General features: G+C 36.6%; 1 protein-coding gene across 1 annotated transcript; it reads left to right on the top strand.

Moving 5' to 3' along the window:
* The first annotated feature begins 8,293 nt into the window (after positions 1-8,293).
* Positions 8,294-9,217, top strand: LOC102864963 (olfactory receptor 2D3-like). Its single transcript, XM_006885453.1, has one exon. The coding sequence runs from the start codon at positions 8,294-8,296 to the stop codon at positions 9,215-9,217; it is 924 nt and encodes a 307-aa protein (XP_006885515.1).
* Positions 9,218-14,791: the final 5,574 nt, after the last annotated feature.

Here is a 14,791-nt window from a genome sequence, read left to right as displayed (position 1 = left end):
ATACAAGGAAGTCCAGTGAATACCACTATATTATTATATGAAAATCAATAAAATATATATAAAAAGAATACAGTCTTCAATATAGATTGCACCTTACCATCAACAAAACAAAGATTCTTACCACTAGATCAATAGGTAACATCATGATAAATGGAGAAAAGATTGAAACTGTCAACAACTACATCTTACTTGAATTTATAATTAATATGAAGTTACATAATTTTTTAAAATTGTATATGCACATTTAATTTGTGTTAAAGTTTAGAATTATTGTAAATACAGAGATTTATAGCCTGTATTTACAGTTATAATATAAAAAGGTAAGGATCATTTACATGTGATAGCTCATGGGAAATCTCTGTTTACATCAGCTCTTGGGGCCTCATTTTTAATAAATTTCTCTCAGGAAAGCTATTGTTCAGTCCTTCAGAGAATTTAAGTTTGTGTCCTTGAAACAAGTGGTTGGTATAGGTTAAAGATGGAAAAACACTGAGTGTCTGGGGACAAAAATACAGGGAGAATTGTTATGTGGGAATTGGATCTTAGATCTCTGCCTCTGCCAAAGTTTCACCATCATCCTGCACTCAGTTTTGGACCCAGTAGAGCCACCCAAATTGGTAACTCAATGGTGCCGTCCCTCCCCATGGAATTCCACCCTTACTAGACACACAGATTTCTTAGTGGTGTTATTTTATACTAATGTTACTATAAGTTTCAACTGCCTACCCCAACCCTACAAGTACCTCCTCTTCCCTGCAAGCATGTAATGGAATGGTAGATATAGGGGAGGCTACTTCTTGATGATCTCCTTTTCTGGGCTACTGCATGGGAGGCTTGACCATCACAGGTATAAGATTGTGGAGAATGAAAAGCCAGTTGGGAAGGTGACTGGCCCAAACCTGTTGTAGGGAGCAAAAATGGAGAGTGGGCACACAATCTAGCTGGCTTTCACCAGTGTTACCTCCTCCGGTGCAATTTACTGTCTCTGAAAACCCGCTGGAGGGTCAACTGTGGGTCCAACTTGATGGTACACAACAACAGTAAGGGTCACTTTAAATTTGCAGCAATCTGGACACACTTCCATCTAGGACCTATAAGTCTTCTCAGTTCCTTATTGGTGCATAGAGTTTTAGCTGACAGGACAGCAACTGGGGCTGAGCAGCTATCTTTCGGTGGCAATGAATGGGTTAAGGAGAAATTGTTGAGTGGGCCTGGGGCAAGGAGCCTGGACCTTAGTGTAATCCTGATCCTGTCTATCATGTGTGCATCTGCAACATCCTTCTGGAGGCTGAAATCAGATAGTTGGTCCTCAAGGAGGCACGCTGATGTGGAGTTTTATGAGATGTGCTCAGACCAGGTTCTGACACAATCACTGGATAAGTGAGATTGCAGTTTTTAATAATCAAGTATCTCCCTGACTGTGGGGTGGCAGGAAACCAGCCGCCAAGCTGTGCTCCTGGACCCAACAAGAACCTCTAGGGACGCTGTTGGAACAGGACAGAAGACAGAGCAAAGGGTCCATGCTTACTTGTGGAATTTGCCTCTTTCTTGTTATTATCAGGTAGCTGCATGTATTTGAATTTTAGATCCTATGATAGATGCAGCCTCATGCGCCCCGCATGTTGGATTGACTACCTGGCACACTGTCATGCCTCTGACGCGATCACTGCGTGTAGTACACTCTTTCCACAGTCCCTTCTTGACACCACAGCCTGGACTCCCCTGATTACTCCTTTGCACCAGGTGAGAGTAGATAATGTGCCAAGAGGTCTGTCTCCTCGGGAGTTTTTCTAAGGGGCCGAGAATTTACTATTTTTCTCTTTCTTTTGACCTGCTTTGATACTCCTCACACAAAACCCCTAATGCAGAAATCTTGCTACAGATTTCCTGCCAAGGATTACACACAAGACATTCCTAAATCCCTAGGCTAATAGTTGCCCACTCTAACTTCGCCTTCAAACAATTATTCTTCCAGAAACTTCCCACCCTTACAGACTCCTCCTCCAATTATCTGTTACTTTTCCGAAGTCTTGCAAACAGGTGCTACCAGAAAACCTGATCTGATTTTCAAAATCTCTTCAACTAAAAATGAGATTGGAGCCATTTTATTTATTTTTAAAATGTTAAACAGTACTTTGTTCTACCATCTTTGTCACAATGGACATTCATTACCCTGGTCTCAGGTGGAGAATATTTGTACAATTTAAGAGCTTTATTAACTCTTGAGGAGAAGATGGGATTTTTTTTCACTTTCAACTTTTAAATTTTTTAACATAATCTACCACAAAACCTAGGTGTGCATGCCTCACTTTCCAAATGGTCATTCCTAGAGATTCCCAATACCCCAATACTGTATTTTTACACTATATTCACACTTTATTGTTCAGAGGTGTAAAGTACTTGTGTTTGGATATGTAAATTAAATTATCTATAAATTTGTATGTGTGATTATAAGTGTGTGGACTATACATTTATTTATTTATCTATTTATTTAACAGATTTTTGTAAAAAAAGCCCCAACCCTTTTCATTTGGGGGTTAAGATCACTAATAACCTCTATCTTGGAAGAATTAAGAAAATGAGGGGTGGGAAGAATGACTGAAAGAAAGTATTTCTTGTACACTATAAATTATGCATTCATTAATGATTGGGAGCTAAATATCTGGAAAAGGAAAAGAATTGAGAAAAACAATTTAGCTTGGCAAAGTCAATGAAATCCTGGGTGAAGCGATAACATTTTTAAAACGTAAGGAGGGAGTCAAAGATTTTACTTAGTATCTAAAGCAAAATGTGACTCCAGAGATAAAAATGCAGGCAAAGGCAGAAACTCCCGTACCTTTGTGTATGACAGGAGCATGGTTTAAAGTTACAAAGTGAGAAAAGATGAACTTGCTGACTGATCAAAGGTCTGATAAGATAGAAGTTGGGCATTAAGTCTATAAACAAAGAATTATTGAATTGTTTGCTTTGATTTTGTAACATTATTTTACTTTATAGGAATAATTTAAGGGAAACAGGGATAATTAATAGGTAATAAAAAACTGTGGATTATGAAGTAGATTGATACTCCTACTACTGATAGAAGGACAAAGATTTGGGATGAGTCTCCAAGGTAACTTTTGTGATAAATGGTAGGGAACAAGTAAGGGAAGACGCCTCTCCTTTCCAATCTGAGAATGTCTTTGGAGTTATGTCAATACAGAAAAAAAACTAAAGAAAATAACCACGGAATCCTTATGTGGAATAGGGATTATAGAAGGAGCTCTAGTGGGCTAGTCCATGGAGTCCTGCACTGCTAACCTGACAGCCATGATCTCTGGCAGTTTGAATCCACTTGGGGGCCTGAGGAATAAAATAGACATCTCCTCACCTGTGATTTATAGTCCAGGAAACCCAGTAGAGGATCAGCTATGAGTTCTGCCTGGAGGGCAATAAGTTTGAGTGAATAGGAATTAAGAATACAAAGCAAGACATGTGGTAATTCCTAGTAGTAATGAATGTTTCAGTTACCTTATCTTTGAGATAATGTAGATTTCTTGAGGAATTTGGATGTGGAATATGACACATGAAAACTACTTGCTGAATAAATAAAGTAACGGATACATAATGAGAACCTTTTAAAAAAAATGACTAGGGAATTTTGAGTCATGCTGGAGAAGAGTATTGAGTGTAACATGGACTGTTAAGAAAACAAACAGATTCACCTTGGAGAGGGTTAAACCAGGCTGCTCTTTGGAGGCAAGGATCCTGAGGCTCCGTCTAACATACTTTGGACATGTTGTAAGGAGGGACCCGTCCTTGGAGAGGGACACCATGCTTGGTAGGGTGGAGGGACAGTGCAGGAGGGGAAGACCCTCTATGAGGTGGATTGATTCAGTGACTGGGGTAATTGGTGTGGGTGTATCGGAAGACAGTGAGATTGGCACAGGACAGAGCACAGTTTAGGGCTGTTGTACATAGGGTCGCTATGAGTCGCAAGGGACTCGATGGCACATAACAACAACAACAATTAGACAAAACAATAATCCTTTGGTTCTTCTCTTTCATTTCTATAGTTTAGCTTTTGACATAAAGATTATTAATCTATTGCTGGGTGTTTTTATTTGTTTGTTTCTGTTTTCTGAGGTAATAATTCAAAAGGCATGGGGTTTGAATCTACCAGCTGCTTCCCCAGAGAAGGATGGGCAACCTCTTCTTGTGCAATTTAGATTTACTTCCTCTGAAGAGTCACTGGATGGTCAGTTACGGGTCGGTTCCAAATAGATGATACATAGCAATCAAAACAATATCATTTGTGTCTGATCTTGTTATGCATAGAGTCACCAGGAGTTGGTGCTAACAGGATAGTAATTAATAACAGCAATATAACTATATTTTAAAATAGTATAATAAAGTAATCTATTTAACAATCTTTTCCTTCTTGATTGAACTTAATTACCAACAGAAATACTTGTTTTCATATAGACTTGAATCTATTTCTAGAGTTTATATTTTAGTCTATTAAATTTATCTATGTACTACTGTTATGAAACTATACCATTTCATCAGAATAAGTTCATAACAACTTTTAGCATATACTAGGACATTTCTTAGGGAGCTCTGGTGGCCTAGTGGCTAAGAAGCTGTGCTGCAATCCTGAAGGTGCTCAGTTTGAATCCATCAGCTGCTCCATGGGAGACGAATGGGCCATCTCTTGTGTTATTAACTGTCTCTGAAAACTCAGCAAAGGCTCAACTGTGGCTCAGAACTGACTTGACAATACACAATTATAACAGGACATTTCTCCAGTTTCAGTTGGGATTTATCTATACTAAACTTCAGAATTTAAAATCTGTTAGCAATAAACTGGAAATAAGTGACATTTTTACATTAACTTGGCAAATGTAGATATGTTAAACAGTAGACTTATCCAGAATAATAACATATTTCCATATTTGTAAGTTATCTATACTTTTCAGATTTTTTTTCTATTTCTTCACCATTTATAAACTTCAAAGTATTATTTTACTATTTGTTCAGTTTTTACTTTTGCTTTAACTTTTATTGTGAGTTGAGTGAAAGTTTATAGTGCAGATTGGTTTTCCATTCAATCATTCATACATATTTTATGGCATAATTTCTTTGTTGGTTTTCACTCACTATAACTTCTGCTTTATAACATTAATTACAATTGATAAATACTATTTATTACAAAGTCTTATAAAATCCTCACAATATACTCCTTTTCCCTTCATCCTACTCATTTATCCATTGATCAATTGAAATGAATGTATAATCAGATATTGTGTGTATTTCAGAAACAATCTGAACAGGATATATATAACTGATTGTCTGGGAAGGGAAAATTGCTAAGGAAAGGTTTTCACACAGATAGAAACAACCATGGAGGTTTGACAGGGGAGGGAGGGATGGGAGAGGAAAGTGGAGTGGTTGTTGTTTTGTTTTTTTTTTTTAATTTTCTACTAGTTTAGTTTAAAAATTCAAATACAAATTTGAACAAACTCTTTCAATTTCCCTCACCCCCACCCATCAAATTGTACATCACAATGATTAATCGCTTCTTCCCCCTGCACATCCACATCCTTCTGCTTCCAGCCTCTCCCACCCCTCCTGCATCCTTATACTCATTCTACAATAATGATTTTATACAATATTTTATGTGTCTGAGTTAGTTCACTCAGTGTAATGGAGAGAGAAGATTTTTAATGAAATGTTACCTAGAATGGTTTTGTTACTCCTAATAGATTGGGTTGTTTGTTTGTTTGTTTGTTTTTCTCATTTCTCTCAAAGTGGTTACAAGTAACAAAGACATCAAATTTACATTTATATTTATATTTTATGTGCTGCTATTGTTTTTGGTCAGACATTCTTTTAGGTCATAGAGCCCTGGTCTGTCCACTTGCTGTACTGAGGTAACTCACGGTTTCTGTGAAGCTGAACACTGTGACACTGATGTGTCAAATACGATAATGGTTACCCATGGTGGACAATGTTTGGTGGAACTCCCTGATCAAAGCAAGCTTGGAAGCAGGAGTGGCATCCACTTCCAAAATAGCTTGCCTCCGGAAATCCTATGAATGTGGGGAAAGAATGAAAGTTATACAAGTGTTCAGTTCTTTCCTTCATAGAGTTGCTATGAGTTGCCTACGACTTGACAGCACTTAACAACAACATTGTAATAAACTATTCTTCCATTTCAATAATTGTAGTCCTGCATTGATTTTCCAGCACTATTAGATTATTAATAAGTATTCAAATTTTTCTTTTCCTCAGCTTTCATAATGCCTATTTAATTTTCTGAGCTTTTACTCAATTATTACATGATAGGAGTGATTGTGAATATTCTACTTTCCTCCATTTAATAGGAGAATATGTAGTGTTTCAATGTTAGTCAGCTGGGTACTGTATTTCTTTTTAATGTTAATATCCTTCAGTATGTATAATATTTGATCAAAGGCAAGGATTATGGGCATTTGACACAAATTTATCTTTTATCCTTTTATATTTTTTCATTTATACTTAAGATGTTTTAAAAACTCTGAATAAAAGGAATAATAAATATATTAATATAACTCCAAAACCACATTTGAACTTTCACTTAAATCATGGATGAATTTTTCACTAATGTGACCTTTTTAAGAGCTTCTGGGCTTTACTCTTCTGCAATTTTTCAAAAAATAGATGAGAGTTTGTTTCTTCATATTTTTGCTATTATTTGCTATTTTCCATATGTATATTATCTCAATCATCTGATTGAGATTGAAAAGTATTTCATTGATTTTGATTTGTATCTTTGTAGTGAATGTTCTGTGATACACAAAGATTTGCCCTTCTAACCTAAAAGATGACAGTCTGAACACTCTTAGTGGCAACAGAGAAGAAAGATTTGACAATTTGCTTAGGTGATGATTATAGCCAAGAAAACTGCAGAGTAGCCCTACTATTTAATACATAATATTCCCAGGAATTGGCATCTACTGAACATCACTGTTTTAGTGCTATTAGTATTTGTTTATATGTTTGCTTTTGTCACTTGTAATCATCTTTGGTGAAATGTTTCCTCAAATCCTTAGTCCATTTTATAATATCTTCCTTTTGCTGTGTTTCTGTTTCAATGTATGACTATCAAAGTCTTCTCCTGGTTTGTGGCTGTCCTTCATTTTGCTGGTAAAATCCACTCATATACGGAAGTTTTAAATTTTTATGACATGTCATTTACCTATTTTGTCTATAGTTTCTTGTGATTTTTGTGTCATATGTAAGAATACATTGTTGAAGGCTAAATTTCAAAGCATTACTCTTCTGATTTCTGGTGTTTCATGGTTTTAGGTCTCAACATTTATGTCATTGATATATTTTGAGTTAATGTTTGTTTCTATATGTTGTGAAGTGTGGACCCAATTTTAATCAAGTCAAAATTCAATTATTCTGGCAGAGTTTATTTGCAGTTTCTACATTGGGTGCAACATAATAACTGATTCTATTCAGAATTATAACACATCCATGAATGAGCAGAAGCCAGGACGAGTCAAATTGTCAGTGAAGAATATGTACAAGTTCTGACAGATTTGTCCACAGCCTTCCATCCTTTTTGTGTGGTCCCATCTACCTCTAGCTAGAGATAAGATTTTCTTCTTTTCAGTCTAGATATGATCATTAGAATGGCAGGTATTTTGAAACCTAAAAACAAGTATGACCTCCCCACCCCAACCCACTTTACTTCATTCACAGATTCCCAAATGAGGTGAAAAAAAGGCAAAACAAATTAAAGACAACTTTTATATAATCAGTTAACAATGTATACCTCAATATTAGTAGAGAAAGCATGTAGCATACAATGAATATAATACTCAATTTACCAGAAGAATCACGAAAGGGGAGAGAAACAAATCAAGAACAGAACAAGCAAACAAACCAAGCTTGTAAACTGATGAAACATGCATTCTAAAGGCAACTGGCACCTAGTTAGTTAAAAGTAGTTAACATACTGTATGCTTGTTAACATAACAATGAGCTCTGATGGTTTCCTGCTTTGTGTGTTGGATGCTAATCAAAAGGCCAGCAGTTTGAGTCTATTAACTACTGTGTGGAAAAGGATGAGAGAACTCCGTTCCTCCAGGATTTACAGGCCTAGAAACCTAAAAAAGGATGGCTATGAGTGGAAAGTGACGCTACAGCATGGGTTAAGGTTGTCTTTTAGTTAAGATCACATTTATTTACAGAGTTTGTGAAGTCAAATATTAAGCACTCATTTGTTTTCTTCCTGCTAACAGGTAAACAGGAATAAATATCAATGGGAAAAGGAAACCAAACTTTTGTAGATGAATTTATCTTGCTAGGATTGTCCCAAGATCCAAAGGTCCAGATCTTGTTGTTCTGTGTTTTCCTGATCGTTTACTTTCTCTCTGTATTTGGGAACCTTCTCATAATAATTCTCATCCAAACGGACTCTCGACTTCACACTCCCATGTACTTTTTCCTCAAAAATCTGTCCTTTGCTGACTTCTGTTTCTCTACAAGCATTGTTCCCCAGATGTTAGTCCACTTCCTTGTTAAGAAGAAAACCATTTCTTTCGCTAGATGCTCGGTACAGATAGTTGCCTTTGTCCTCGCAGGGTGTACAGAGTGTGCTCTGCTGGCTGTGATGTCCTATGATCGCTATGTAGCTGTCTGCAAACCCCTGCACTACTCCACTATCATGACTCAGAGGGTTTGTGTCCAGCTGGCTGTGATGTCCTGGATCATTGGAGCACTTGTTTGTTCAGTGGACAGTGCCTTTACACTCTGTCTCCCCTATCAGGGGCAGAATGTAATTAATCATTATTTTTGTGAACTTCCTGCACTCCTGAAGCTGGCTTCTACAGACACCTACCAGGCCGAGATGGCTATTTTTTCAATGGGAGTGATGATCATTCTAGCACCTCTCTTCTTTATCCTTGCCTCCTACTTACGTATTATCTACACTGTGATGTGGATGCATTCTGGGGAAGGAAGGCTCAAGGTCTTCTCCACCTGTGGTTCCCATCTCACTGTGGTGGTTCTCTTCTTTGGCTCTGGAATATTTGCCTACATGAGACCCAATTCCAAAGTAATGAGTGAAAATGATAAGGTCATCTCTGTGTTCTATTCCGTTATTACTTCCATGTTAAACCCCATCATTTACAGCCTGAGGAACAAGGATGTAAAGGGAGCTTTCAGGAAGCTGACTGGAAGGTAGCCAGTGAGTTTCAAAAATTTTTCTTTCTTAAACACATTCCAAGATTGTGCTAATTGTTCATGGACTGTAGTAATCTTCAATAAGTTCATACTTTGACTCTCCAGGTGTATGAACACAACTTATCTTCCTTTCACAAATATTGATTGAAGGCTTATTCTGTACAAGTTCTATATCCAGTACTTCATAATGTGAGTCAAATAATGTCTTCCTTATAAGAACCTAAACTCCACTAAGATCAGACCTTTGGTGGCCTAGTGGTAAGAAGTTGTACTCCCAACCCAAATGCAATTTGGTCAGAATCCACAAGATACTCAGAAGGAGAAAAATTGGCCAGTCTCCTCCAGTGTAATTTACAGTCTCTGAAAACCAGGTGGAGGAGAGTCAGCTATGGGTTGGTTATAACTCAACAGCACACAACAACAGCAACATATAAAATATTCAAAGTTAAAGAAGGAATATTTTAAAGTACAGAAAGTTCATAAAAATAATTAATAATCCTTGAATCGTGTTGACAAAGAATATTGACTATACCATGGAATGCCAAAAGAACAAATATGTCTTTCTTGGAAGTAGTTCAAGCAGAACATTTCTTAGAAGAAAGGACAATGAATATGAGGTGAAGAGAGACCAATTCCTGGAGAAGGACATCATCCTTGGAAAAGTAGGGTGACCTTCAACAAGATGGCTTGGCATAGTAACTGGAACAATAGATTTAAGCATAGTAGAGATTGTGAAAAAGGCACAGGATCAGGTAATGTTTTGTTCTCTTGTAGGAAAATATATAGGCTCACTAAGGGATGCTTAACGACAATGTTATGTTGTAAAAAGAAGATATTTTAAACCTCAAAACAACTATGAGATATCATCTTACCCCACTAAGAATAGCAAAATTCAACAGCAGCAAGTAACAAATGCTAACAAGGTTGTGAAGAAACTAGAACCCTTATTCACTGTCGGTCAGAATGTAAAATGGCAGTTTGGCATTTTCTCAAAAAGCTGAATATAGAAAAATTCCTTATGACCCAACTATTCCACTGCTTGGAAAATTCCTTTGAAAGATTAAAATTAAAATAGTCCCTATAGTTCTCAGCTGAATTAAACTCAGGTTTCTATAGTTCTCAGCTAAGTTAAACTCAAGCCATTGTCCCGGGTAGAGCCCCACACCCAGTGTTCCAGGAAGAAAAGTCTGAGCCCAGGGCTAACTACAGGGTAGGGCAAACAAGCAGATGTTTCTCGACTGATAACCCATGTGCCTTTGTTTCCCGACTGATAACCAATGTGTCTTGTGCTTTTCCACTGCCCTGGAGTTTGAACTCATTGTATGCTTAAGAATTTGTGAAACCACCCTAGAGTTAATATTCCAGGGAATGGCTAACCACCAAGGTTGGGCAAATAAGCTAATAACTTAAGATCTGTCTAACTGCCACATGTGCTACTTGACTGCCACAGGTGCTACGTGCAAATATGCTGTGTAAACCATGAGCGAAAACCGAACCAATTAATTCAAACTGTGCTTTCATCACCCAATGAGAAGCTGATACCCAGTTGTATCCCCCTAAAGTGTATAAAAAGAGCCAACTTTGTCTGCTCGAGGTCGACTCCTCTGTCTCCTGCGAGAGATACGTGTCGGCCCGGAGCTCCGCAATAAACCTCTTGCCTCTTGCTGTTGCATCAAGCCGGTGTCTTGGAGTCTTGGGTCTTCGCTGTCTGCTCGGGACAGGGTAGGGCCACCGGTCCGGGGGTCCTTCACCTTGAGAAAGTGAGAAGTGAGGCACAAATGTAGACTTATACAACAATGTTCATAGCAGAATTATTCACCATAGCAAGAACATGGTAACAGTCCAATGATAATGGAATGGCTTGAGAAATTATGGGACATTTACAAAATTGAATACTACAAACCATGCAGGAGCAGTGAATTTGTAAATTAAAACCCAACATAGGAGTGACTGGAGAGCATTATACTGCGTGGACTAACTCTGTCCCGTAAAGGCAAATACTGTATAAGACCATTAATATAGAACAAGTATGAGGGGGAGAGGGCTTAATCATGTGGTCACATAATTTGATGGGTGGAGGGAGGGATAGGTAAAGGAAAGAGGAAATTTCCAGTGTGAAAAACAATATAAATGAACTTTATGAACTTTGTATGTAAACCAATATAAAATAAAAGAATGACAATAAGAAAGAATCAATACTGATTACGTGAAAACATTGTCTTGGTAATATTAGATTGTTATATATTTTGACTGTATATTTATAGTTTTCTCTTTTCTTTTTTTTAAAAATATTTTTAATCAAGATGGAATCAGGGGTAATACAGATGTTTCAGCCTGTATTTACAGTTATACAAATCTTAAGGATATTTTACAAAACTGAGAACCATGGGGATTCCCTGTTTTTATCAGTTCATAGAACCTCATTTTTAATAAGTTTCTCTCAGGAAAACTATTGTTCAGGCCCTTGGAGACTTTGTGTCCTGAGATAAATGAATGGTATAAGTTTAGGATGAAGAAACATTTGACATGTGTGCCTTTGGATAAGAATATATTCAGAATGAACTAGTACAATTTGTATTTTCAGGCTGCTAAGACCTTACCACCCTGCACTAAACCTTGATCTCTGTCACTACTCCACTGCTCTGTGGATATCTGAGTTCAGCCCACCAGGTGAGAGCAGAAAAAGCCTTAAGAGATCTGTACTTCCTCAGGAACATCTAAAGAACGATGTTCTTTCTTTTAACTTCTTTTTTATGTACCTTAAATAAACCCTTAGTAGAGAAATCTTTCTCTAGGTTGTCAAGGAGCAAGAGATCAAGTTCTACATGCAAGGTATCCCTAAATCTTCATGCTAATAGACTCTCAGATTGACTTCACCTTCAAACAACAATCCTGCCAGACTCCCAGCTCTTCAGAGGTCTCTTTCTTTCCCTCCTCCTTCACTCTTTCTGTATCTTGTAAGCTGGAGTTACCAGGAATCCTAATCTTTGACTTTCAAAATCTCTGCATCTAGAAGTCAAGATGGGCCAATGCCATCAATAGGAGAGTCATTTGAAGTACTTTATAAGATCAGTGCCTTGCTTTCTTTGACACAATGGAATCTTTTTATATGAAAAGTGACGTACTTGTCCAACTGATAATCTTTAGTACTTCTTGAGCACAAAAGTAGACCCCATTTCCCTGCCCTCCTCCATACACTCACACTCTAACTCAACTATTGCCAATCTCAAATAAGCATGTCTCATCTTTCTATGGTCATTCTTAGGAAAACTCTTTGATTGGTCCTGTAGATATTTCATCTTCTCTTTTATTCATATATTATTCTTTATGGTTGTATGTTTGGGTATATAATTTAAAACGCATACAAATTTGTATGTGTGATAATGTGTGTAGAGTATGCATGTTTATTGATTTTCTCAACAGGTATTTATTAGGCAGTTTATCACTTTCAAATGATGAGATTAACATCACTAACAATCTCTCATAAAAAATTCCTAAAACAGGGTAAAAATAATGACTTGATTATAAATGTATATGGTACAATTTTCAACAATTATCTTAGTAGTTGATACAAAACCTAGAGGTGCAGATAAGTTAAAAAAACCTATGGAGCAGTTCTGCTCTTTAAATCAAAGGGTCATCACGACACAAGAGCTGATTCACCAGAGTTAATTGCAACTCTGTCTCCATTTAGGTCTCTAAATCAGAATCCAGGAATAAGACTCAGATGCAGGTAATGAGACAGAGGAGAAGTAAAATTTAGTAAAGTGTGACAATTTGAAGCTGTTACTGTAGAACATGCATTACAATGGAAATAACATAGCCCTCACACAAGATTATCAGAGAAAAAAAAACACCAAAACAACAACTCAAAAACGAACTCAACGTCAATATTGTAATAGTATGTGGCTGCCCCTGCTAACAGTGACAAGATATAAAAGGTTATAAATCTATCTATATTATAAAAGTAAATGGGAGTGTTAGTAAGGACAAAATAACAGTAACAATTTTAAAGGATACTGGATAGGTTTTTTTTTTAAAAGACTGAGAAGCATTTTGTATAAATGAGACTAGTTCAGTGGGACTCAACATTTAAGAAACAGAATATTCCAAGAAGTAGCTGACACATTTATAATCAAATTCCCCTGGCCATTGTTTGAAGGCTGCTTCTGAGGGTATTTATTTGCCCATAATTTTAAAGGTGGAAGTGTGGTTGTTGTGTACTGTCAAGTCAGAACCCACACACTGCTGGCCCTACAATAGGTTTTCAGAAGCCATAAATCACAAGTGAGGGGTCTATCTTTCTCTCCCAGAGTAGCTGGTAGATCTAACCTGCATACTTTTTTTGTTGCCAGTGTGAAACCTTACTACTAAGCCTGTATTTCCTCCAGATAAAATGCATTAGAGCTGGGACAGTACAATTTACCTACCAGTAGGTAAGTATTCCTATTCAGAAGTTCAAGATTGCTGCTTAGCTCTGGGTTCTGTTCCTCAAAAATACAAAGCCTATTGAAAACACATTTTTAATGTCTCATTTCTTTATGCTACTTTGTAATTCCCCATGTGAAATATTAGAACCAGAGAGAGGGTCAGGATTATGATCCATTGAAAAAATTTTTCTTTGTTCCTTACTTTTGATTGCTATTTAAAAAATCTCTTTCTAAAAAAATGTTTAGGAAAAAGAAGAACAAATAACTACAAACTATGTTTGATTCCCAAAGCCTTATGTGTACCATCTATTCTACTTTAGAAGGGTTTATCATGGATCTCTGAGCTTTTTTTCCCTCCTTGACCTATTAGATATTTTGATATCTGACACCAACAGTGCTTTCACTTTTCCATTTGTTTTTGACCACTGGCTACAAGAATTATTGTTTTATTAAAGTAGATACAGAACACTTGTTTGCTTAAATTTTAGGGCTGATTTACATGTTTTCTGTTTGTGAGAAAGAAAATTCCCATTGTGTTCAACTGACTATTAATTTATTTAATATCCATTTGTCCAACATAAAGTTGGTCATCTGAGAGGAAAATTTAGCCATTGAATAAGTATAATTTTAGGAGTTCTTATCATATGAACAAAGAGCATAGAGAATACATTTTATGGATCCCTTTTTGCATATTCTAGATTCACATGAAGATATATAGTAGCTAACTAACTGGTCGATAACCTGGTTTGGTGGTTGAAGTCTTTATTTTCTTTTTTGTGATAAGAAACTCCACAATCAGCAATGTTGAATTTCTCATTGTATATTCCTCTAAGAATATAGTAAATAAATGCGTATAAAGGAAGACTGTAGATTAGTTAATTTGGATATTTGATAGGGGCTTTTTATCTAATTAGTTGACGGGTAGGGATAGCTGCCAGAGAAGAAGAAAAAAATGAAGATTACTTTCTCAATTATTAAACTACGGTAAAGAAGTGAATTAAAAATAATCAGAAATAAGTCACAAGCTACGTAAGGCCATTTCTGGCCTTGCTGGATATGTTACGAATGTTTTAAGTGTTGGGTTGTTGGTTCCCCCCCACCCTTCCTTATAAAGGTAAAAATGTGAAAAACGTATTGTGTATTTT

The sequence above is a fragment of the Elephantulus edwardii genome, unplaced genomic scaffold, assembly GCF_000299155.1.
Source record: "Elephantulus edwardii isolate Elephantulus edwardi_28Jun2011 unplaced genomic scaffold, EleEdw1.0 scaffold00044, whole genome shotgun sequence".
In the NCBI taxonomy this organism is placed as follows: domain Eukaryota; kingdom Metazoa; phylum Chordata; class Mammalia; order Macroscelidea; family Macroscelididae; genus Elephantulus; species Elephantulus edwardii.
The sequence above is the reverse complement of the archived record's forward strand: the minus strand, read 5'-3'. Positions and strand labels throughout refer to the sequence as shown.

What these genes read in the sequence shown, in the direction of transcription:
- LOC102864963 (XM_006885453.1), top strand. Translation starts at nt 8,294, where the DNA reads ATGGGAAAAGGAAACCAAACTTTTGTAGATGAATTTATCTTGCTAGGA.